Source organism: Myotis myotis, unplaced genomic scaffold, assembly GCF_014108235.1.
Source record: "Myotis myotis isolate mMyoMyo1 unplaced genomic scaffold, mMyoMyo1.p scaffold_m19_p_9, whole genome shotgun sequence".
Classification (NCBI taxonomy): domain Eukaryota; kingdom Metazoa; phylum Chordata; class Mammalia; order Chiroptera; family Vespertilionidae; genus Myotis; species Myotis myotis.
This window is the reverse complement of record NW_023416401.1, coordinates 34,380,102-34,403,866: the sequence shown is the minus strand read 5'-3', so window position 1 is coordinate 34,403,866 and position 23,765 is coordinate 34,380,102. Positions and strand designations below refer to the sequence as shown.

The window sequence follows — 23,765 nt, the reverse complement described above, 5'->3', positions numbered from 1 at the left end:
TGGCTGCAGGTGCACCAGTCGTTTTGTCCACATTTTAATGAAGGAGGAGTAAGAGAAGGGAATAGCACCTATATCAAGGAAAATATGATTTTGCTGAAACCATAGAGAAGAATAGTTCTTATGTGACTTTGGCCAGAATTGTGTCCGATGTCCACATTGGCCTAAGGGAGTTGGGCAAACAAGCCTTGAGAATGATGGTGGGTTAGAGAGGAGTTCTGATTGATCTAGTTTTATTTATCTGTTTACATTCTAGTCCTATGTTAGTGCCCCTGAGATATTCCAACACCTGTTATAGCCTGATCCTAAATCTAGCTATGAGCATGCTAACAAATACAGCTATCACTTAATCCATGGGTTTACTATATGCAATGCATTTTAAGTATATTAACTCACTTAATCCTTATAATAACTCCATGAAGTATAGTATATGATTAATATATGTATATATATTAATTCTCACCTGAGGAATGAGGATATTTTTCCATTGATTTTTAGAGAGAGTGAAAAGGAAGGGGGTGGGTGGAGAGAAAGAGAAGAGAAAGAGAGAAGAGAAAGAAGCATTGATGTGAAAGAGACACATCGATTGGTTGCATTCCACACACATACTGACAGGGAACAGAGATTGAAACTGCAACCCAGGTACATGCCCTTGACCTGGAATCAAACCAGCGACCCTCCAGTGTGAAGGCTGGCACTCTAACCACTGAGCAACGCCAGCAAGGGCTGATTAATATTTCTGTTAGATAGGGCAAGGCTCTCAAGGTCTGACCAGTTCTAAATGTTATTACTAAATGCTATTCTTGCTAAACATTAAAATATAGTATTTTGTAGATGCAGATGGAAACAGGAAGCACTTGACAGGAACTCGACCAAATAAGTGAGTCAACTGCAAAGAAGAAATCAATATGTAATTGACTAAATAGTGTATATAAGCAAAGGCTAAGCCTCCCTTTGGGGAGACAGCTTTGAATATGTCTCCTTGCAGTAAGTAAATAAAACTACCTTGCAACAACCACTTTGTATTCGTATTTTATCGATTAAGAAATGGAGGCACAGAGATTCAATAGCATGTTCTAGGTCATAGATCTTGGAAGTGGCAGAGCCTGTATTTAAACCTGGACCAGCTGGCTTCAGAGTTTTCCCTCTAAATCTCCATATTCCTTCTCTGAAATAAAAATTAAGTATAGCTATATGCAGATATACAAATATCTGAGGAGACTTATGAAATTAAGAAAGATTACTGTGGGGAAGACATTTGGACAACATGGAAAAGGCTTGAATTTAAATCCTGGCTCCTCTATCACTAGGGTCAACTAAAGGTCATTGGCATCAATTCAACACCAATAGGAATCCCCAGTTGGAGTAAGGAAACTTTGTTCAGTGCAACAGCTCAATTGTAACAGAGTAGGGCTGTGAAAACAGCAAGGCTGTGGGACAGCTCAATAGTGATACAGCAGGGCTGTGAAAACAGAGCTTCTGTTAGGAGGCCCTGGGGTGAGGCAGCCCTGGGCAAGGTGGCCCTGAGGTCAGGTCCCTCTCCTGCCAGACCCCTCTGCTCTGCCCTGCACTGAGTCTGATCTGCTCTTCTCTGGCCTGCTCTTCCCTGCACTGGTCTATCCTGCTGTGGTTCAGCAAGACATCTTTGGTGTTTTGTCTCCAGCCAGGGCAATGAAGTCTGAAGTCTTTGGTGGAAAGGGAAAGTTCACTCTCAAGAGCCAGAGGGGAGCTGACTTATATAGACAGAAATCCCCACCCCTATCTCCAATTGGTGTGTCCTCATCTAAATGAGGACTCCAAATTCTTCTAGTTTGATTGGTCCAAAAGGCACTGACCTGATTGGTTATAAAGGAGCTGCTCTGATTGGTTGGTGAAAAATCTGATGGGGATATAGCTGCACAGCTCCCATTGGGTAGGGACAGACTCAGTCTAGGATTCCAGGAACTCCTTTTTGAGGACTGGCTCCAAAGGCAGGAACACAGTGCAGGCAGACAGTTTAGTGCAGAGGCAGGTAGTTCAGTGCTGGCTTCTCCCTGAAGTGCAGCTTGAATGAGAGGCTCCTTTGTAGAAATGGCTGTTTTTTAAAAATGTGTGCTCAGTTAGCCACCTAGATCTCCAGTAATCATTAAAATATAATACAATTTATTCCTTAAAAGATAATTGAGGAAAATACAACAATAAAATGTATTTTTAAATGCCACTTTGAAGTTATGGTAGTTAGCATGAAGTTAAAATCTAATCTTACACCTAATGGTGTTCTTCCCAAAAATGGTTGCTCTGTAATACATTTGTATTCTGTTTTCATGTAATGTTTTCCTGGAATTGTTATGAAATTAAAAAAAAAATACAAACAGCTGACAAAGCTTAGACTCTATTTATCCTAATATGGTGAGGTATGCAACGCCAAATTGAAGCTCATCGAAGTGTTGGATGAGCCTGAGGATCACAATTACTAGTATGTGATGCTTCAAAAATGGAAGGTCATGGTCTCTACTCCCTGCGACGAAGGAGGAAATATTTGTATCCTTAACTAAGAAAGTGAGAACTCTTCCAAATGTGCTTATCCAAAAAATGCTGTCTGTGTACTTAGCCAAAAAAGAATAGTTGATCATTGCAATTAAAGCATTCTTTAGGTGGATTGTCTCAGATGAAACCAGCGTGTTACTCAGATGCTCATGATCTGTATTTCATGTCTGTTCCCCCAGCCCTCAGCAGTTTTATGATAACGTCTTCTGCGTATACCCTTTGCCTCCTCACCCCAGTAGGATCCCTCTACCTATGCAGGTGGTGATTCAGTTCTCCCTGAACTGTTCAGGGGTCTCTGTGTTGCAGGTTGATGTCCCACTTCCCTAGGTTTCTTTTGTGTGTGTGTGTGTGTGTGTGTTTGTTTTTTAAAATATATATATTTTATTGATTTTTCACACAGAGGAAGGGAGAGGGATAGAGAGTTAGAAACATCGGTGAGAGAGAAACATCGATCAGCAGCCTCCTGCACACCCCCTACTGGGGATGTGCCCGCAAGCAAGGTACAAGCCCTTGACCGGAATCAAACCTGGGACCCTTGAGTCCACAGGCCGACGCTCTATCCACTGAGCCACACCGGCCAGGGCATACCTTGTGGTTTTTGCGAATGATGCTGCTATGAACATGGACGTACGAAAACTGTCTTTGAGACCCTGCTTTCAATTCTTTTGTCCTTTTACCCAGAAATAGAATTGCTGAATCATATAGTAATTCTATGTTCAACATTTTTAGGAGCCTCCATATTGTTTTCTACAACAGCTATCCCATTTTACATTCCTACCAACAATGCACAGGGGTTTCAGTTTCTCCACATTCTCATCAACATTGTTGTTTTTGTTTACTTTTTGTGACAACCCTAATAGGTGTGAGCAGTCAACCTTTTACCTCCTCTGTCATCATCTTAGATCCTTTACAGAGACAGACCATGTATGTTTTGACTAATACAAATAACTTTCTACTTTCTGAGTGTGTGAAAATGTTAAAAGTGTTTTTATGGTAAGTCCTGATGGCCACAGAGTCATTATGAATTAGAAAAGGTTTTTTAAAAAGGCCACCACTGGGTGGAGATTTTCCCCTCAAACCCCTCTCTTCCACACTGGCTCTGTTTCTTCACTGATTTTAAACCTGAATTGAATTTTGTGATTTATGACGTAAAAGGTACTGATTTTAATTCACAGATATTCTTTCCTCAGACAATCCATTCCTCGCTGCCGAAGAATTAACAGGATGCTCTCCAATGAATCCCTACATTCTCCTGCGTTCAGCCGCACCAACTCACAAGCCTCCGTGGACAGCGCCTCCATGGACAGCGCCTCCATGGAGGATTTCTGGCGGGAAATAGAAAGTATTAAAGAGAACAGCATGGGAAGGCAGGAAGAGCCGGCGCCAGCTGAGGTCAAGCCTGTGGATGGTAAGTGCGAGATTCCTTTTCTTGTCTGCTGACTTACTTTCTTTGTACTCTCTCTCTTGTTCTGTCAGCAGGTAAAACTCATTTCATTAGTAATTTAACAAATGAATTTAGTAGAATTCAGCATATCAGCTACCTGTTCCCACTGATTTATATCTACTGGACTGACTCAAAGTGGCTTCTTTTTTAAAATATATTTTTATTGATTTCCGAGAGGAAGGGAGAAGGAGAGAGATAGAAATATCAAGGATGAGAGAGAATCATTGATCAGCTGCCTCCTGCACACCCCACACTGGGGATTGTGCCTGCAACCCAGGCATGTGTCCTGACCAGGAATTGAACCGTGAACTCCTGGTTCATAGGTCGACTTTCAACCCCTGAGCCACGCCGGCCAGGCCATTTTCTTTTTAATATGGTTCATCAACAAACTTACTGATGTGGTGGATTAGTACAGAATGCTACAACTTAGGTTCACCTTTGTATTTTCTGTTAAAGGATAGTTTATAAAGCAAATGAGCAATAAAAATAAGAAAGAAAATGAAGGCTTGCCTTGCTAAGAAATTGGAGCTGTGAAGCACATTGGAGACTTTGGGTCACATTCCAGTGCTGCAATACTGTAAGCATGTCCAAGACTGCTAGGCTGATACTTGGACAGGCATTTACAAATCAGTCCAATCTGCTCTTTAGACAAACCTCATTCAGGAATGCCTGCTTAGCGTAGCTCCCCAAATTGTATGTGCAGTGGATTTGTTGTTACAAGATGTTGTTATTCTGAATCCTTTATTATTTCTGTACCTCTAATTTACAATAGCGATTGATTCTTATTATGACTAATTTTGCATTTTTTAATTGCCTTCTGAAAAATGGAAAGATTACCTAACATTCAGAATAAGGAGAAAGTAAGAGAACAAATAACTGTTGAACCACATACGCTGTTCAAGGTGTTTTACCATTTGTCATAACGGTAAAACAATCCTCAGAGCCGAGTAAAAATTTTGTTATTATTATCTCTATTTTGTCAATAACACACTGAAGCGAAAAGATATCTTAAAACCTTCCAAATCCATGTATCTAGTAAATAGTAGCATTGGGATTTGAACCTGCCTTTGAGTGGTTAAAAGCCCTTTTGGATGCTGTTTAAACCCCTATTGTTCTATTATGGTTTTAGTTTAAATATTCATATTTTTTCCTCTTTTGAATTGATAGTCCAGATATAGCTTATATTTAACTGTCTGGCCAAGAAAAAAACCTTACTCAATCTGCCAAGTAACCTTATTGTACTAGAAAATACTTTAAAATTTGACTTATTTAAAAAATACAATACAAACTTTTCATTCATTTTAATAGGCCTGTTCTATAATTTGGGGGGAAAGGACAGTCTTAATATATTGACTATTGATATTTCTTATTCACAGATATGCACAGACCTACAGATACACACCTCATCCAATCAGACAGAGAATGTGCTAACCTCCTCTTGGTCATGGTATTTTTCAGAAGGAGAACTTGAAGCAGAGTGGTTGCAAGATGTGGGTTTATCAACCCTGATCTCAGGTGATGAAGAGGAGGATGGCAAAGCCTTGCTCTCCACATTGACTCGAACCCAAGCAGCTGCAGTGAAAAAGAGATATAATACTTACACTCAAACCATGAGAAAAAAGAACAAGCAGTCTGTCAGGGATGTCAGAGACATCTTTGGAGTCAGCGAATCTCCTGTAAGTACTGAGCATGGCTCAAAAGGTTTGGTTTGGTTGGGGGAAAAGATGAAGGAGGGAAACGGAAAACATATCATCATCTAGGTTTTAAAGAAAACTAAAGCAGACAGCACAGTCCAAAATTTTACTAATTTGAAACGTAAGCTATCCCATTCATCAGTCTCCCTCAACATTAAACGTATTCCCTTCTTCACTGAAGTTACAGAGTAACTTTTTGGCAACAGAGCAAGTCTTTGTGGATGGGCTACACAGAGCCTATACTTAAATCTAAGCCCTGAATGGAAACAGGTAAAAGAGCCCTGGGAAAGTGGCCGCAGTATTATAAGAAGTCTGGGTGGTTTGTTATAAATGGAGGTGGAGGTGGAAGAGTAAGTAGGATAGCCTTTATGGTCAAATAAGTTAAAAAGGTAAAAAAATGAAAGGTATGAGCATTAATTGAGTAGGAGACAGATGATTCATAAAAAGCATGAGGAAAGCATGACATGTTTCATGAGGAATGGCTGGTGGAAATTCCACCTTACCTGAGAGTTCCAAGGCCACACACACTTTTACTTCTGAGGCTGTTAATCATGTTCTCCTATTTCTATGTTTGTTTCATTGCAAACTCTGCCTTACAACTCATTCATTCATTCATTGCATCATTGCAATGTTGTATTGCATCATCATTTATGCAAAAAATAGTTATTGGACACATTATCTGTGCAAAGTCCTATGTTAGGTTCTATAAAGATGAGATTCTTAGAACTTTGAGGGTAATTAGTATAAAGATAAAAGGAAACTTGATATTCTGCTGCAGTTATAACTAAATTTCCCTGGACAAGTTAGTTAATCATCTGACTTAGGTTTTTCACCTGTGTAATTATAATATCAATAATGACATAAATTAAAATTTCAAGGATATTGCGTAGCAAGCATAGTTGAAGCCAGTTTTCGATTTGAGTTACTTTATGTTGTCTATGTCATATCTTCCCTTTGACATATTAATCACATTGGGTAGTTGCCAGGGAAGCTCACATATACTTTATTAACCTTTCCATTTGTGCTAAGAATAGCACTATCCTGTAGAACTTGCTATAGTGATAGAAATGATCTATTTCTGTGCTATCCAATATGGTAGCCACATTCACAGGTGGCACTAGCATTCAAAATATGGCTGGTGTGACTAAGGAACTGAATTTTTATTTTTATTTTCTCTTTATTGACTTAAATCTAAATAGTTACATGTGGCTGACAGCTAATGAATTGAATAGCATGCTTCTAGAATCCTATATAATAAAAGAAAAACATGTAAATCGTCCCTTCACTACGCTCACCAGCCAATCAGGAGTGAATATGCAAATTAACCCAACAAAGATGGTGGGTTAATTTGCATACACAGGCACTGGGCAGAGAGCAGAAATGGGAGAGCCAGCAGCTTGCGGGGACGTGGCTCCCTCAGTCAGTTACTCTCAGTGCTGGGAGCACCAGGAATTCTGGAAATAGTAGTTCTGGGCAGCCCCAGGACTGGAAGCGGAGGCCCAGAGCCCGGGGAGCACCAGGAATGCTGGGAATCGTAGTTCTGGTGGCAGACGGATCTCCTAGACCAGTGGTCGGCAAACTGCGGCTCGTGAGCCACATGCAGCTCTTTGGCCCCTTCAGTGTGGCTCTTCCACAAAATACCACGAGCAGGTATGCATGTGCAGTGTGATTGAAACTTCGAGGCCCATGCTCAGAAGTCGGTATTTTGTGGAAGAGCCACACTCAAGGGGCCAAAGAGCTGCATGTGGCTCGCGAGCCACAGTTTTCTGACCACTGTCCTAGACACTAGAGCAAAGTGAGCCTGGAGCAAGTTACTGTTGCAGTGGGGGATGGAGGGAAAGCAAAGGTGAGAGACATAAGTAAAATCAGAGTGTCTAGGAAAAATTAAAGGGAAGATATCCTAAAACTTCCAGGAAATCTCCACCAATGAAGCAAAGGAAAAAAAATGCCTCTATTATTCTGTGAGCAACAAACCAAACCGGGTTGGGGGTCTCAGACAATTCGCTCATATGACTGCAAAGATAGACAGAAACTCCCGGATTGGGGAGGGCTCCTCTGAGGGCTCCCAGATTGGAGAGGGTGCAGGTCGGGCTGAGGGACCCCCCCACACTCTCCCCACTCCTCCACTCTCCCACCCCTGTGCACGAATCTTCGTGCACCAGGCCCCTAGTCTTCTATATAATGATATGCCTTGAAGTAAGTGTGTTTTGAGTTCTGTGATGTTTGAATTTTCAAACTACCTGAAACCTATGTCGTCAGGGATGGTGAGATTTTCTACAGCTATAATTAAGTAAATAAAGGTGATGCCCACTACTTAAGGCAAGGGCTCCAGCCACAGGTTCCCAGCCAAGATGTCTATCCAGGAAAAGGTTTACACTGCTGGTTTAAATTCCCTCTGTCATTTTCCAGTTATCTCCCAGATCATTAGGAGAGAGTCCTGAGAATTGGGGTACATGCTTTCCTTTCCACTTCTATTTCCAGCTACCTCAGACAAAGGTTGTTGCTCTTCCCTATAAAACTACAAAATAGCAAAGGGTCTGTAGGCTTCTCCCAAATCCTCCAGTTACTCAAGAAAATGCACAGCTGGCCTCTTTAGGGTTCCTAAAACTTTGGACAGATAGTAACAGGATCAGGGAGGGAAAGAGATCTTTTGGGGCTCCTTCCTCTTCTTTCACTTAGATCCTGAAGGGAAACATAAAATAGGCACTTCCCCATTAGGGCTTTAGGTATCAAAATAAATGAGTCTTTTCTTTTTACCTCATGTACAGGTGCATACACTGTTTGGTGTTCTCAACTCCAGAGAGGGCCTAAGACAGTGCCTCTGTGATGGTGGAGGTGGCCAGGGAGGGGTGGCTCTTCCTCCTGTCCTCTTCCTCTTCTCTCTTCCGGTCCTGTTGCAGAAGCCCCAGCCCTAGGTGAACTGAGAATGGGAATGAGGCAGGAGGTGTGGTCACAGGTAAAAGAAAGGCCAGGTACACAAGAAGCAGAGGTCTTGTGCTATCCTGGCAAATGGGCCTCAAAGTCAGTGAAAGCCCAGCATTGTATATGCTGCTTACAAATTCAGTTGTTCTTTGTCAAATTGTAAGCAGCAATATTTTTTAAAATATGTACATTTACAGTATATAAAGCCTAATGATCATCTTCACAGATTTTCCCCCTCAGTATCTCTTTCTCCAAGTAAAGAGATGTGCAAGTTTTTTAGGAATGTACCTAAATTTTTCAGTTTCCTATTTGATTTGGCAGCATAAATACCAATTCCTCCCCTTCCTTCTTTTTTTCAAAGTATCTGCCCTGATCTGTCTTTTTGTGTGTCCTCCTCTCCTCCTCTCCTCTTCCTCCTCCTTCTCCTTCTCCTACCCTCTCTCCCTTTCTCCCTCTCATATTTTCTACTACTCTTTATTCTTTTTTTGGCATCATTTATCTACATTAATAGATTACCTAAAATTCTCCATTTCACTTTCTTAATGAAACTTTAACATAATTTTCATAGGGTAATTTTGCACTAATCTTAGGCATATGAATTTGACCTAACAAACTTACCTAGTGGGGATATAAACTCAATGATTTGACAGATAGATACGTAGATTATACTAGTTGTTCTCTTCATTTTTTGCACATAGAAGCATATGCTCAAAATAATTTTTCTTCAGAATTTTGAAGATATTTGTCCAATATCTTCTCTCCTGCACCATTGCGGCAATGTCTATATCAATCTCATTTCTTTATATGCAGATGTGGAAGCGTTTTAAATTTTATTTTTTATCATTGGAACCTTGAGCTTCTACCTGTTTCACCTTTTTGAAAAATTCATCCTGGTCACTACTAACTGAGCTGTTGCAATCTGAGGGCTCGTTCATTCTTCAGTTTCTACATATTTTCTTCTAACATTTGAAACAAGTATTGATTCCGTTCATTTTCTCAGTTATCTCCTTTTGGAATTCTGTTAGATGGTTGCTGTATTGCTTGGATTGAACCTCTGTTTCCCTTAAATGTTCTCATATATTCCAAGCTTTGTTTGTGTGTATGTTTGATCTGCCTTTTTTCATATCCCTTCAACCTCATTTTTTATGTTAGTAATTTTCCATAGTTGTATGCATACTTCTGCCTTTCATTTATTTAAAAAGATTTAACAGTCATTTTGTTAGTTTATCATAGGCTCTCCTTACCCTTGACTTCCCTAGGGGCTGAGGATCAAACCTGCAACCCAGCCATGCGCCCATGACTGGGATTCGAACCTTTGACCATTTGCTGTGCAGGCTGTCGCTCTATCCACTGAGCCAGGGCTATTTTCATTCTTAATATGTGCCTTTTTTCTGGATCAGCATTCACCTTCTGCACATTTTCCTCCTGTGGAAGTTTTGTAGATTTTTAAAAGCTTCCTGTACCTTTTTTCAAGCTGAGGTTTTCCTCTATTCTTATCAAACCATTCTTGCTTGCTTTTTATCTTCCAGGAACATTCAACAGTTCTCTTCTACTAATGGAAATGTTTAGTGGTTTCTAGATCTACTCTTTGAAAAAGGTATCTCTTTTAACACTTTGAGTGATTTGCAGGGAGACCTGAAAGTGGTATATGTAATTCGCTATCTTGATCCAACTCCCCTGTGCTAATTCTTCAGTAAGATTTGTTTCTTTCAAAAAATATTTTTCCTTATTATAAAAGTATTATTAATCTTTACTAGAAGCTTAGAAAATATAGACAAGCAAGGTAAATTATGACTATTTCTATGGATCCAAATAAAATTTTATTATTTCATTAAATATACAATAAATTTTATTTTCAATGGAGTGCTGACCATAAAGGAATAGAATATTTAACCCTTTTTTTGGTACAGCCATTATATACTAAATCACAAATACTAAGTCAACCTCTGGACACATAACACAAGATCTACAGTCTTATTCATCACAAACAGAATTCTAGTGCCTAGATACATTTTTATAATATTCAGAAGATGTGTACCAAATATTTCTTTCAGTAACATTTAATTGAGAAAAATAGCCAGTCTAATTTATTTCCACTTTCATAATTGATAAACAACTGTTAAAGGTGATACTGACTTATAATTGACCATATAAATGTGGTCATACATTCTGTTTTAAATAACATATATACATATACACATTTGATTGCATGTAACTGAAAATCCAAGAAAGCATGAGTTATAAAAGTATAGATTTGGTTTTCTCTCTTTAAGAAGCTAAAGGTTGATGATTCTTTTTCTTAGCATTGATCTAGCTTCCTTCTACATTTCTATTTGTGTTTCATATGTAGCCTTCATCCTTTTGTTTACAAGTTGGTTTGGCCACACCATGTTAGTGTTCCTAACAGTTCCTGGAACTTAGACCGACTGCTTCTGTCCCTCTGACCTTGCTTTCCTGGAAATCTGATGTGGTAGAATTCCATTTACCACCTGTTGCCCAGAACTGTTATATGATCATCTTTAGTTGCAAGAGAGCCTGGGAAATCAGTTTTTTTTTTAGTTGGGCAAAAAAGTTCCTGGAAAAAAAATCAGAATTCTGTTAAGGGAGATAACCGCCTAGGTTTGGGTTGGGCAGTTGACAGTATCTGGTTTCCACAGAGACCAGTGTCTATCATCATCCTGGCAGGTACTGGCTGATCATGGCTAAATGCAATGATCAATGCAAGGCCGTCATATGTATGTATAGCTCCACAAATATGTAGGAATATACACATATTATGCAAAACACATAACTAAATGCACAATGACATTTGGGAGAATATGCCTGAATAGAAATGCACTCTCATTTTTTTCAATGGCCAGATGATTTTTGTTGTGTCCCAACTCCTCTTTTGGATGCGACCCTGGATGAGGAAGGGATATCAGTAATTCCCCCCAGAAATGGTCTCCTGGTAACATAAGCAAGGGGATTTAAGAGTAAGCAGTTTAGAAAACAGTAATTATTTCAATGCAATCAGGAACATTTGAGAAAAATGCTTGCTTGTAACAAGAAAAAGAAGACTCTTAAACTCAGGAATGAATAATTAACCAGTTAAAACCACAAATAACTATATGGCCTACCTGCACCTACAACATCAAAAACAGCCACAGCTGCAGCTACAGCCACAGCCGTAAAGCAAAATGGGGAGTAGGTCATCAGCTAACACTTTGTTTTCTTTGCTGAGCGCATAATGGGAAATCTTGCACTACCCTCCATGTGGCTTTCAATATTAATTGGTAGTTCTCACCATAAGACATATTTTGACATTTCAGTTATTTTATAAACGTAAATATTTGGGGGGGAGGGGGACTAGCACGATAGCATCTTAAAAATATTGTACTAAGTGGGGAAAGGTGCAGAGTGTACTCTGTGGCACAGGAGGTAGATAGTTGTCATTGTGTCACAGGGTGGGAGATATTTCATTAGAGCACTCCTTGTTCGTTTTAGTAGAGTTTCAAAGAGAGCTCACCTGAGTTTATAACTGTCAGTAAAGCTATCTCAGTAGAAGGCTTTATTTTTGTGAGGTGAATCCATGCCACGATCTGTACCACTTGGCATGAAGCTGGTCCTCTTATTGAAGTGGTGCGCCCCAAGTGGGAAAAGTGGGAGGTCATGGGTTTACTGATATCTTTCTCAGGGACTCAGGGCTGCAGAAAATTTGCAGTGGGAGACTTACCTCTTATACTTCAATATGTTTTCTTCTCACTAGTTCTGCTTTTCTCCCTTCCTAGCCGAAGAAGGGGGATTCTTTACTATTCTATGAACAATCCCTATACCACCTCTGATCTGATGAAGATGACAATAATGATGCTTAGTCTCTATACAGTTTATTTTCATCTTCTGCATATTTTGCATGGGGCACTCACTCATGGTTACTCCTGGTCCCTTCTGAAATTCTGCTGTAGGGTTTGCATGTGGCCAGTTTGTGTTTTGGCTGCCTTCTGTGACTGAGAGTAAGCCAAGGTCTGGAGGTGGAGCCTGGGTGATTGCAGCTGTGAACAACCCTTTTTTGTAGAAGTTGTCTCTGATTTTTTTTTCTTACTGTATTTCTCATGAGAGTGCTAACTCTTTCTAGTCAGAGGTTTTCCGTTTTCTGTTGGGCTGGAGGAAGGTGTCCTCTGGTTTCATGCTGTGCCCATAGTGCAAGGAGTCCTGGATACCTCACTTCCAACCAGGAACCTGCCTCAGGGTTATCTGTTCTTCTCTGCCTGCTGGTTTTCCTTCACAGCAGCCACTGCCTCTCCCCTCCGCCAGAGGAGGAGCAGGGTAGACACTCATGTGTTTCCAAATAACGGGTTTCTATGAGACTTTACCCGTAACTCTCCCTACATTTTTTATTGTCTCCTCTGCACCTCATAGGTGAGGGAGGGGTTCCTGCTCTGATAATAGGTTAATAGAGGTGGTTGAACACATGACACCTGACACTGGACAGATAAGATGGACAGCATCTTATTAGTCACCTAGTCTCACAGCCTGGGGGAGGAGGACACCACACACCACCCACAGCCACACGTGGAGCACCTGGAGCAGAGTGAACAAGAAGGGCTGCAGGAAGCAGGCTTAGTAGTAACGAGAGTGAGGTGCTGCCTGGTTCCCATGGGAGGATGTGATTGGCTTGTTTGTATAATTTCACAGCTGGCAAGGAGCTGAAACCCACGACTCAGGGATAACGAGGAACTATGTCTGGTAACCTGGATAAGGATCTTTGTCTGGCTGGGGTGCCTTATCTGGGGGAGCAGAAAGGGAGGGGAAGTTGTGGTTAGGCCACTTATGGCCTCCCTGAGTTTTCCAGTGGTCAAGACAAACTTAACAGTGGTCCTTGTGTTAGGCCTTAAGCTGCACTGACACCCCCACACCAAGCCATGGACTCTCATGAGTAGTGTGGATTTATTTTATTTCTTTTCTCTTTCATCACTTTTATTTTATCACTTTTATTTCAATTTCTTAAAGATTTTATCCCCTTTTAAAGGTTAATCAAGTGGCCGATGTAGTGCCAAACACATGAAGAAACTTCTCACTGAAATGGAAGAGAACATTTAAGTTTCACTCCAGCCACACCCCGAACTGCTCACAAGTTTATAGAATGAGAAAGCAAGTACAACTGACCCTTGAAGATATAAGTGAACCTAGCAGTTCAAACTCCTGCTGTGAAGGGTCAGCTGTTCTGGTCTTTCTCACAGGAGGAGGAGAGCTAGCATCACAGAATGACTACAGAGACTAGTAAAAGTGTTAATTTGCATAATCACATATATTACAAAATGTTACATCTTCTTAGCAGATTGTACTTTTTTTTCGAAATAAGAATTTATTGAACGATAATGCAGTTACAGATATTGCAGCAAGAATAACCAGAGACAGCTAGTAAGAGCACAAAAGTACGGAGTTAATCTCTGTCCTAACATGTGGTCTATCTTTGTAAATGATCCTATGCACTTGAGAAGAATGCGTATTCTTCTGCTTTGGGGTGAAATGTTCTATAAATGTCAATTAAATCCATCTGATACAGTGTGTCCTTTAGGGTCACTGTTTCCTTGTTAAGTTTTTGCCTGGAAGATCTAGCCAGTAAGCGGGGTGTTAAAGTCCCCTACTATAACTGTATTGTTGTCCATCTCTCTATTAAAGCCTTCTATATATATATATATATATATATATATATATATATATATATATATATATATATATATATTTATATATTTTATATATTTAGATGCTCCTATATTGAGTACATATATGTTTACCAGGGTTATATCCTCTTGTTGGATCGATCTCTTTAGTATTATGTAGTGACCTTTGTTGTCTCTTGTGATAGCCTTAATTTTAAAGTCTATTTTGTCCAATATGAGTATTGCTACTACAGCTTTTTTTTCTTTTCCATTTACATGGAACAAATTTTTTCCATCTCTTCACTCTCATCCTATATGTGTCTTTTGTTCTGAGGTGGGTCTCTTGTAGACAGCATATAGTTGGGTCATGTTTTTTTATCCATTCAGCTACCCTATGCCTTTTGATTGGAGCATTTAATCCATTTACATTTAGGTTCATTATTGATAGGTCTTTATTTATTGCCATTTTAATTCTGTATGGCTAGGTTTCTCTCTCTGTTTCTTCTTCTCATTATAGCAGTCTCTTTAGCATTTCTTGTAAATGCTGGCTTGGTGGTGATGTACTCCTTTAGCCTTTTGTGTGTGTGTGTGTGTGTGTGTGTGTGTGTGTGTGTGTGTCTGGGAAGCTCTTTATTTGACCATCTATTTTGAATGATAGCCTTGCTGAATATAGTAATCTTGGTTTCAGATCCTTGCTTTCCATTACCTTGAGTATTTCATGCCATTTCCTTCTGGCCTGTAGAGTTTCTGATGAGAAATCAGTTGTCAGCTTTATGGGAACTCCTTTGTACATAACAGTTTGCTTTTCTCTTGTTGCCTTTAAGATTCTTTCATTGTCTTTAACTTTTGGCATTTTAATTATGATGTGTCTGGGCATGGGCCTGTTTGGGTTCTTCTTGCTTGGGGTTCTCTGTGCCTCCTGAACTTGTGTGACTTTTTCCTTTACCAGGTTAGGGAAGTTTTCTGCCATTATTTCTTCAAACACATTCCCTATCCTTTTCTCCCTTTCTGCCTCTTCTGGCCCACCTGCTATTCGAATATTGTTACATTTCACATTGTCCCATAACTCCCTTAAGCTGTCCTCCTGTTTTTTAATTGTTTTTCTCTTTTGGATTCTCTGATTGAGTGATTTTTTTCAACCCTATCTTCTAATTTGCTGATTTGTTCCTCCACTTCCCCTAACCTGCTGTGTATTCCTTCCAATGTGTTCTTTATTTATGTTATGTCATTCTTTATCTCAGACTGTTCTTTTGTTACTATATCTTTTTTCATTCTGTTGAGCATCTTTACCATCATTACTCAGAACTCTGTTTCAGATAAATTTTTTATCTCTGCTTCATTTATCTCTTCTTCTGGAGAATTCTCTAGTTCTTTCATTTGGGGATGGTTTCTTTGTCTCCTCATTTTGGCTGTCTTTGAGTTTGTGACTCTGTATTAGGTAGATCCTCTATGCCTCTCAATCTCTAGTGCAGGACATTGTTAAAGGCTGTTTCTGACTAATTAGATCAGGCAAAGAGTCAAAGCCTCCAGAACCACCTCTGCCTATAGCATTCCACTTGAATCCCCCCCCCCCCCCCATGCCATCATCCTCACTTGTGTCTAGAGTTTTTTCAACAGGGTAGGGCAGTTGCTTCTGCTTGGAGGCTAATTGTTATTTTTAGTCTCTTAAGTGGCCTCAGGGCAAGATTTTTTCCAATAGGGTGGTCAACTGTCTTCCCCCAAGGCAAGGCAAATGTCTGTCCTCCTCCGCTGCATGTGGGAATGACTCAGCCTAGGAAACTGGGGGTGTCTGCCTTCTGAGCTCTAACCCCCAAGTCCCCAATCCTGGCTTCAGTCCACTCTGCCCTCCTCTTCAGAGCAGAAGGTGGGCGGCTCCACAGGGAATTTTGTGTGTTGGCCCTTTAAGAGGGTATCTGAATTTTCAGTTGTCACTCCCTGGCAGACAGCAGCCCCGCTGCTTTTCATAGCCAGATGTTATGTGGGTACCCTTCTCAGTTGTGGTGCTCTCTGTTGGGGGGCCCAACTTGGGGATTAGATCCCAGAGTTTTCAGTGGCAACCCCCCACAGCTGAGATATTTCTCTGGAACTTCAGTTGCTGTATCTATGCTGTCTCTACTTTAGGTCTCAGGTATCAGGGTTCTCTCCTGAGAACCTTCTTTTGATTATTCTGGAAGTTTTTCTGTATTTTAGTTGTAGTTCCAGTTTGTTTCTGAGAGCATGTCCATGCAGCATTCACTTACTCTGTCGCCATTTCCTCCAGATTGCACCTTTTATTCTTTCAGCATATCTGGCAAGAAATATCTCTGGATACTAAAATTTCATATCTACAAAGCTTAAATCCTAACTTGATGAGTATCAAAATGCTAGGCCTTAAATCAGTTTCTTTAAGATATTTGTAAATATTAATCTATTTGCTTTTACATATAATGTTACTGTTGAGAAGTCTGATGCCTCTCTAAATCTTATTCTAGTGTTTATATCCTGCTTTCATTTTCATATTTCTGGAAGTTTTTTAGGTTTATCATTTTTGTTAGAGACTTGGACTGTCATCAGAATATGAAATAATTTTTTTTTCATTCTTATCAGTACTCAGTTTTTTTGTTTCTGAAAAATGTTCCTTTCAGTTCTGAACATTCTATTCCCATCATTTTTCTATTTTATTTTTCTCATTTTCTCTATTTTTCATTTCATTGCTTGCATTAAACTCATATCTCTTAAGATTTCTTTTACATTTTACATGTCTTTTTTCCCCTGTTTGTTTTGTATGCTAACAACAAAGATTTTGTCTACATCATTTTGTAGATCCCTAATTCTAATATTTGTCCTGAGTGGTTATAATTTAACTGCTATTAATTTTTAAATTCAATTATTTGTTAATTCAAAAGAACTCTTCATTTTTTACTAATTTCCCCTTTATTATTATAGTTAATTCCTGATTTATGGATACAATAGCCTCTCAAATCCCTCTGAAATTTTTAAATCATTATAAGCTGCCTTCTCTTCTCTCCATTATCTCTTTCTCCCAGAGTGTTTATCACTATATGTCTTTTCAGGATATTAATTTTCTCCATGGCCGACTTTTTAATGTTGATTTTCTCCAATGACTCGTGATCTTAGGTGATTAGTTTATATTTATTAATGAACTGGGTTGATTAACTAATGACTTAGGGTATGTCACTGCTATATGATTTCCTGTCTTTGTATAGCTATTTTCCCAATTAACTCTTTTTTGAATAATAGGGAAAACTTTGGGTCCTGTATAAGTCAATCAAGTGTGAGAACTGTGCATGAATGGAAGTGAGCTTAACAGCACACATGCATTAGTGTGTGCATTAGTACACACAGACACACAGACACACACCGCACACACACATACACATATATACACCTCTCTCGCACACACACACAAACATACATCTTTAGTGCCAAAGGGAGAACAGTGAATGACCTCATTTTCTCTCCTAGACAAAGCTGATGTTTTCCTTTTATTTTCCCATCCATGTCTTTTGTGGAGGTTCTGAGTGACCTGATTAAATGAAAGTCTTCTTTGGTCCCAGCACTGGACATCTTACCAAGGCAGGTGGCTCACTTCATTCAGAGTGTCTTCCTTGGGTTCATACATAGCTGCTGCCTGCTGTTCAGTATAAAGGGGCTGCTGGGAGGTGAGGCTGGCCCCTCTGTTCAGAAAACACTTTACAGTAAGTTATCCTGGCCATTACCCTGGGCCCCTTACTGCCCTTTAAAATGTTCACTCTGAGCTTTGTTGTTTGTTTGTCTGTTTGCTTTTTGTGGATATGTTCTTTCCTTGCCAGCAAGGTTGTCTTATGCTGTTGTTAATCTGAGAATTTCTGTACAGTTATGTAATACATTACTTACTTTTTACTTTCCACTCTCTCTAATTTTGAGTGATTGGGAGTGGTGCACCCTCCGTCCTCCATCCTCACCTAAGTTTTCTTGTAGTGCCTCCTTAGCATTGTTCCCACTTCAATACAGGTATGTGTTTTTGTTATTAAGGTAATACGTATACTTTTGTGGAAAGAAAATACAGAGAAGCAAGATGAAAAATAAAAGTTTCTAAGGTCTCATGTAAAACTTCATGGTTTTATTAGTATCTTTTATATTTAATTTTGCAAAAGTTGGCTTTAGTCAGGGAATAGAATATTTTCATATTATTTTGGGGAATGCCATTGTATTGCAAATGCTGTTAAAAATCTTAGAGCATAAGCAAGAGACCTACAAAGCAGCCCATGACTGTCAGAATAGACTCCAAATATGCTTCCTGCTTAATGAAAACCAGAGCATTTCCAGTGTCTGTGACTGAGGATGAAATATTTGTTTAGGTCATATGTGCTTGTGAGATAATCTAATGCATTTTCAATCTTATAAATGAAAAAACTGCCTATTCTTGCTATTCATTTATAAATCATTGCAAATATAGTCATGATGTCTGATATTAAAGCAGCATAATTTTATCACTAAGTTGCATGACTTATACCTAAAATTAGAAGTTCATTTTCCTTACAAAATAAGAAATCTGTAGTTCTGAAGTTTCTCAAGGATCTGTCCTTTATTTCATTCATTTCAAACACAAATCAGTGTTTCCTTTCCATCTGAGAACCGTTTTGTCTCCAGTTTTTGGACATTGTGTTCTGTTATGTCTTCATTTTCCCCCCATTTTCTGTGTCCCACCCTCTAGAACACAGATTAAATGGTTGTTACTTTGCTTGAATTAGATTTCAATATCCCACAATTTTTTATCATGTTAGTTTATTTGCTTTGTGTTCTAGATTTCTTCTTTATGTTCAAATTAGTAATATTTTTCTTGGTTGTTATTGTATTATTTTTAGCTAGTCTCAAACTTTTTATAAATTTTACCAAGATTATTCTTATTCCCCAAGAACAACTTTTTTATCTCTGATGTACTCATTCATATAGGTAGGCATAGGTTCTTAACTCGTAGCAGTGATCCATAAATCACCGTGAATTCAGTTATTGTAGGGAATCAAATTATTCTGATGTGTTCTTTTTATTGAGGTATAATTCACAAACAATAACTGCATACACTTTAGGTATATAATTAAGTTGTTTTAACAATTGTTTGCACCCAAGCAACCACAATCAGCCAAAATATTGAACATTTCTATCCTCCAGAAATTTCCTTCAGACCCTTTCCAGCCCATTGTCTTCCCACTCCTGTAGAAGCGAGCCGGTTGTGATTTCTGATACCTTAAGTTGGTCTCACCTTTCATATAAATGGAATTATTAATATAATAGACACTTTTGCATCTGGATTCTTTTACTCAGAATAATTTTTAGATTCATCCATTTGTTGCTTGTATTAGAAGTTTGGTATTATTACTAATAATATTTCATGCATAAATATACTACCTGTTGATGGACATTTGGGTTGTTCCCAGGTTTAAGCTATTATGAGTAATGCTTCCATGAATATTCATGTAATATGAAGGTTTGTATATTCTCATTTCTCTTGGGTAAAGATGCAACATAATTCATACTTTTGGCAAACACTGATACCCACAGCCCCATCACTCATAGCTCTTAAAATCAACAAGGACTAATTTAATAAATAAAAAATAACTAAATTCTATTGTTTTTAAACAACAAATACTAGGTGGTTTTTTTATGTGTATCCTAAGTGGAGGATGTTCTCAACTAAACTTTGGTCCTTGTGGTTGAGCTCATAAGGAAAAATAACAGACTGCCATGTAAATACTTTTCTCAGCATTTCAGTATCAACTAGATATAAATATTTAGTTTTCTCTAGTTATGTTCCAAATGTAAACATCTGTGTAGAGAACATGTTAGGTTTTGGAATGTTAGGCAATAAGTGGTGCAAACAGTGAAATGTCTGCCTGCGTGTGGATACCGTCTGGTCAGGGTCGTGTACATGTCTCCTCAGGTGGCAGAAAGTATCCTCAGTTTTTACAATTGGCCTCCAGTGCAGGGAGAACTTCTGATCAAGACTATGGATCCTGGTTGTTTTCTCCTGTTCAGCTCCCAGTCCCTCCCCCATAGCCCTGTGTAACAGAATCCTGTCACTGCAAGAAAGTGAGATGATCCACCAAACACATCATCCATGAAAACATAGGATGGAAAGGGTTCTCCAAGGCATAAGATGCCAGCACACTTTCAGGCGGAATTACAGCTCTCCAGGCCCCTACTGTTCTCTGCGAGTTATTGGTTTATGATTGATTAGTGTAGGAAGGGAGAGGGAGAGAGAGAGAGAGAGAGAGAGAGAGAGAAACATCAATAATGAGAGAGAATCACTGATCAGCTGCCTCCTGCACGCCTCCCTACTGGGGATCAAGCCTGCAACCTGGGCATGTGCCTTGACCAGGAATCGAACTGGTGACCTGGTTCATAGGTTGACACCCAACCACTGAGCCATGCTGGCCCGGCCCATTTTCTCTTTTTTTCCATTTTATTTTTATCTACAAATTTTTATCAGTTGATATCCTACACACTTCTTTACTGGTTTAAAGTGCTGTTAAATATCTGTTCCTTTAAAAAATATATGTTTTTGCTCTGGCCAGTGTGGCTTGGTTGGTTGGAGCATCATCCCATGTACCAAAGGGCGCAGGTTAGATTCTCTGTCAGGGCACATACCCAGATTGCAGGTTCTATCCATGGTCAGAGTGTGCGTGAGAGGCAACCAATTGATGTTTCTCTCTCACATCAATGTTTCTCTCTCCCTCTCCCTTCTTTTCTTTCTAAAATCAATGAAAACATATCCGTGGGTGAGGATTTAAGCATCGTTATATAGTTTTCTATAATTTTTAGTGACTTGAGGTGAGAGGGGATGTAGTGATTGTCAAGTCACCATCTTGACTTGAATTTCTTTTAGTTTTGTGTTTTATGTGTTTTTTTTAAAAAAGTGTCTTGTTCATTTTGTAAATAATGCATACCTTCTATAGAAAATTTAGAAAATACAGTCAGGCAAGATGACTGACAGTTTTTTAAAAAGACAAAACTATATGTTTTCATAAGTATAATTTATATCCAACTTTGGAATAGGAAAGAATATTCAGGCCTTAAATTTCAGTGAAGCCACTGTACACTGAAGCAAAAATTTCTTTGTCCCAGCTTTATAAATTAAAAACAACTTGATACTATTACTATTGAATTTTAATCTCTGAAAAAGGTTGTTTTAGAGTCTGTTAAAAAAAGTGAGATGAGTTAAGTTTGTGTTTGGCTGCATGTAATAGAAAATGAAGAGTTGTTTCGCCTCACGCAAAGAGACCTGGGCCAAGGGTGACAGAGAAGCTACATGATGCCCCTTAGCATGGACCAACCTCAGGTGACCTTCTGGCATTCCTCCCTGTGGCCATTGTCCTTACTCATACAAGATGCTTGGCAGTTGCAGGCTTTCATCCATGTACTGTCATGAGCGTTCACAAGCTGACCTTGCTCTTTTGTTCAGGAAAGCCGTAGCTTTTCTGGAAGCACTCGGTAAATTACCCTCTCACCTCATTGGCCACACTTGTCTCATGATCGTTCTTAGCTGCAAAAGAACCTGGTGATCAAGTTCTGTAGTTTAATACTCAAATCCCTGGAACAAAACCAAGATATTGCTAAGGAAAATAGAGCTTGTGGTAGGCAATAGAAGCGTTTGCCACAGAAGCCAGTGTCAGAGCGTGTTTAGGTGGCTGCAGTAATGAACCCTGAAGGGCTGGATGCAATTGTTTGGGCTCAGGCAGTTGTAACTTCATAGGTTGCCACACATATCCAGCTATGTACACAGTGGAATGCACAGACACATTAGAAAGTACTTGCCTGAATAAGAATGCACTTTCATTTCTCCATTTAGCCAGATGCTGCTTCTCTCAACAGTACTACCTTGTCAGATGGGTCCCAGGATGAAGAAGGGAAGTTTGCACTTCCCAGGAGTGGCTCTGTGGTAAGTCATCGCATGCCAAGACAATTGCATGTCAGGGCAAAATTGCCAGTTCAAGGCAAAAAGAAGCAGTTTCTTCAAAATAGATATGGAAAACTGTAAATAAGTTTGCAAGAAAACCACAGCTGCCAATAGACCCAGGAACCTTGAAATAATTAGGAGGAAGGAGACTCAAAACTGAGGAGTGAATATATTTCAGTTTAAAAGAGGACTTCATAAATTAATACCACTGCAGCCAGAAACCAATGGGTGTTCTTTACATCTGTCAAGCATGAAGGAATTTTATTAACTTTAGTCTTTTTAGCTGAATTCACCACACACATGATCTAGCTTAATTCTGCCATCTTGATACAGAAGTCCCTTTAATTGCAGAGTAAGGTAAAACTCCTTATCCTTGTTGAAGTTTTTCCACTGTTGCCTCCCTTTCCAGCCTTAGGTCTCAGGACTCACCCATGCAAACCCTCTACTCCATACACACTCACTCACTTGGCCTTGAGTAACAGAACCTGTACTTTTCTTTGTTAAAACTCTCATCACTTACCCTCTCCCCCTTCACTGGTGTCTCCGTGCATATGCTCTGGCGGGGGTGATACAATGGACCAGAAGGAGTGAGAGCTCCTGTTAGAGGAGACAGTGGTTCTCTGATGGACAGAAATAGCACTTCAGACAGACGGAGGAGGCACATTCAGACGCCCCTGCAGGACAATAGTTTCTCCTCTGTTGACCATTTTGAGACACCGTATGGTTGACATTCACATGCATGACACACTCCCAGTATATCCCATTGTTCAGGGAGATAATTGTATTATCCCCATGAAAATTAGCTTTTCTGTTGTGTTTTTAGATCTTCGGTTATGGAGTTGTTTTGTTTCATTGTACAGTGATCACATAAGAAACATAAAATAATGTGAGTGACTTTTGTCTAATGAGTAAGTTGTCAGTGACACTACAGGTGTTGGCATAGATAGACTAAGAATGACCCATACTGTCTGAACAACTGGCTATAAATTCAGCCCTTACATTCCCATTTAAGACCATGTTGGAATGCAAATGAGTATGTCTCATAAAATGAACTACAGTCCACTGTACTTATTAAAACAAAGTAAGCCATTCACAAACTCTGGTAAGTACCAGAAGTAACTAGTTGTGTATACTATGCCTTAATACAGTTGTGCTGTGCCCCTGTGGCTGGGGAGTCCTACTTTAGGTTCTTGCCCACCATCCTTTATGCTCTGCCTCAGCTGGTGATACCCAGGTGCCCAAGATCCAGATGTTAGTCTCAGAATCACCTATCCTCTCCCCCTCTACATGCCCATCACCGAGACCTGTGGATTTTATCATTTTAAGTAGTTCTAGAGTATTTCTACTCCCCTCTTTTCCTACAACTACTTCCTTAGTTCAGAAACTTATCATTATCTTTCTCTATTGCTGAAATATCTCCTTAAGTCATCTCCTGGATGTTTGTTTATACACCTCAAATTCACCTTTCCAACAGCTTGCACATCTTGCTTAAAGCCTACCATTCTTCCCCCGACCTTCTAGTTAATATGAAAGCTCCTGGCATAGTCTGACCCCTCATCTGCCTCTCTAGCTGACTCTGCCACCCAAGCAAGACATTTTGTATG

The 23,765-nt window shown here is 39.5% G+C and overlaps 1 protein-coding gene across 5 annotated transcripts in view; it reads left to right on the top strand.

Annotated features, from left to right (window-relative positions):
* Window positions 1-23,765, top strand: part of ARHGAP28 (Rho GTPase activating protein 28) — a 134,939-nt gene that overhangs the window by 70,760 nt on the left and 40,414 nt on the right. For 4 of the 5 annotated variants that reach the window (XM_036323369.1, XM_036323368.1, XM_036323371.1 and 1 more), the window contains exons 2-4: window positions 3,714-3,931; window positions 5,426-5,643; window positions 22,054-22,143. In XM_036323369.1, the coding sequence (XP_036179262.1) occupies window positions 3,714-3,931; window positions 5,426-5,643; window positions 22,054-22,143 (526 nt within the window). The remainder of the gene's footprint in view (window positions 1-3,713; window positions 3,932-5,425; window positions 5,644-22,053; window positions 22,144-23,765) is intronic. The other variant, XM_036323370.1, reaches the window with a different exon arrangement.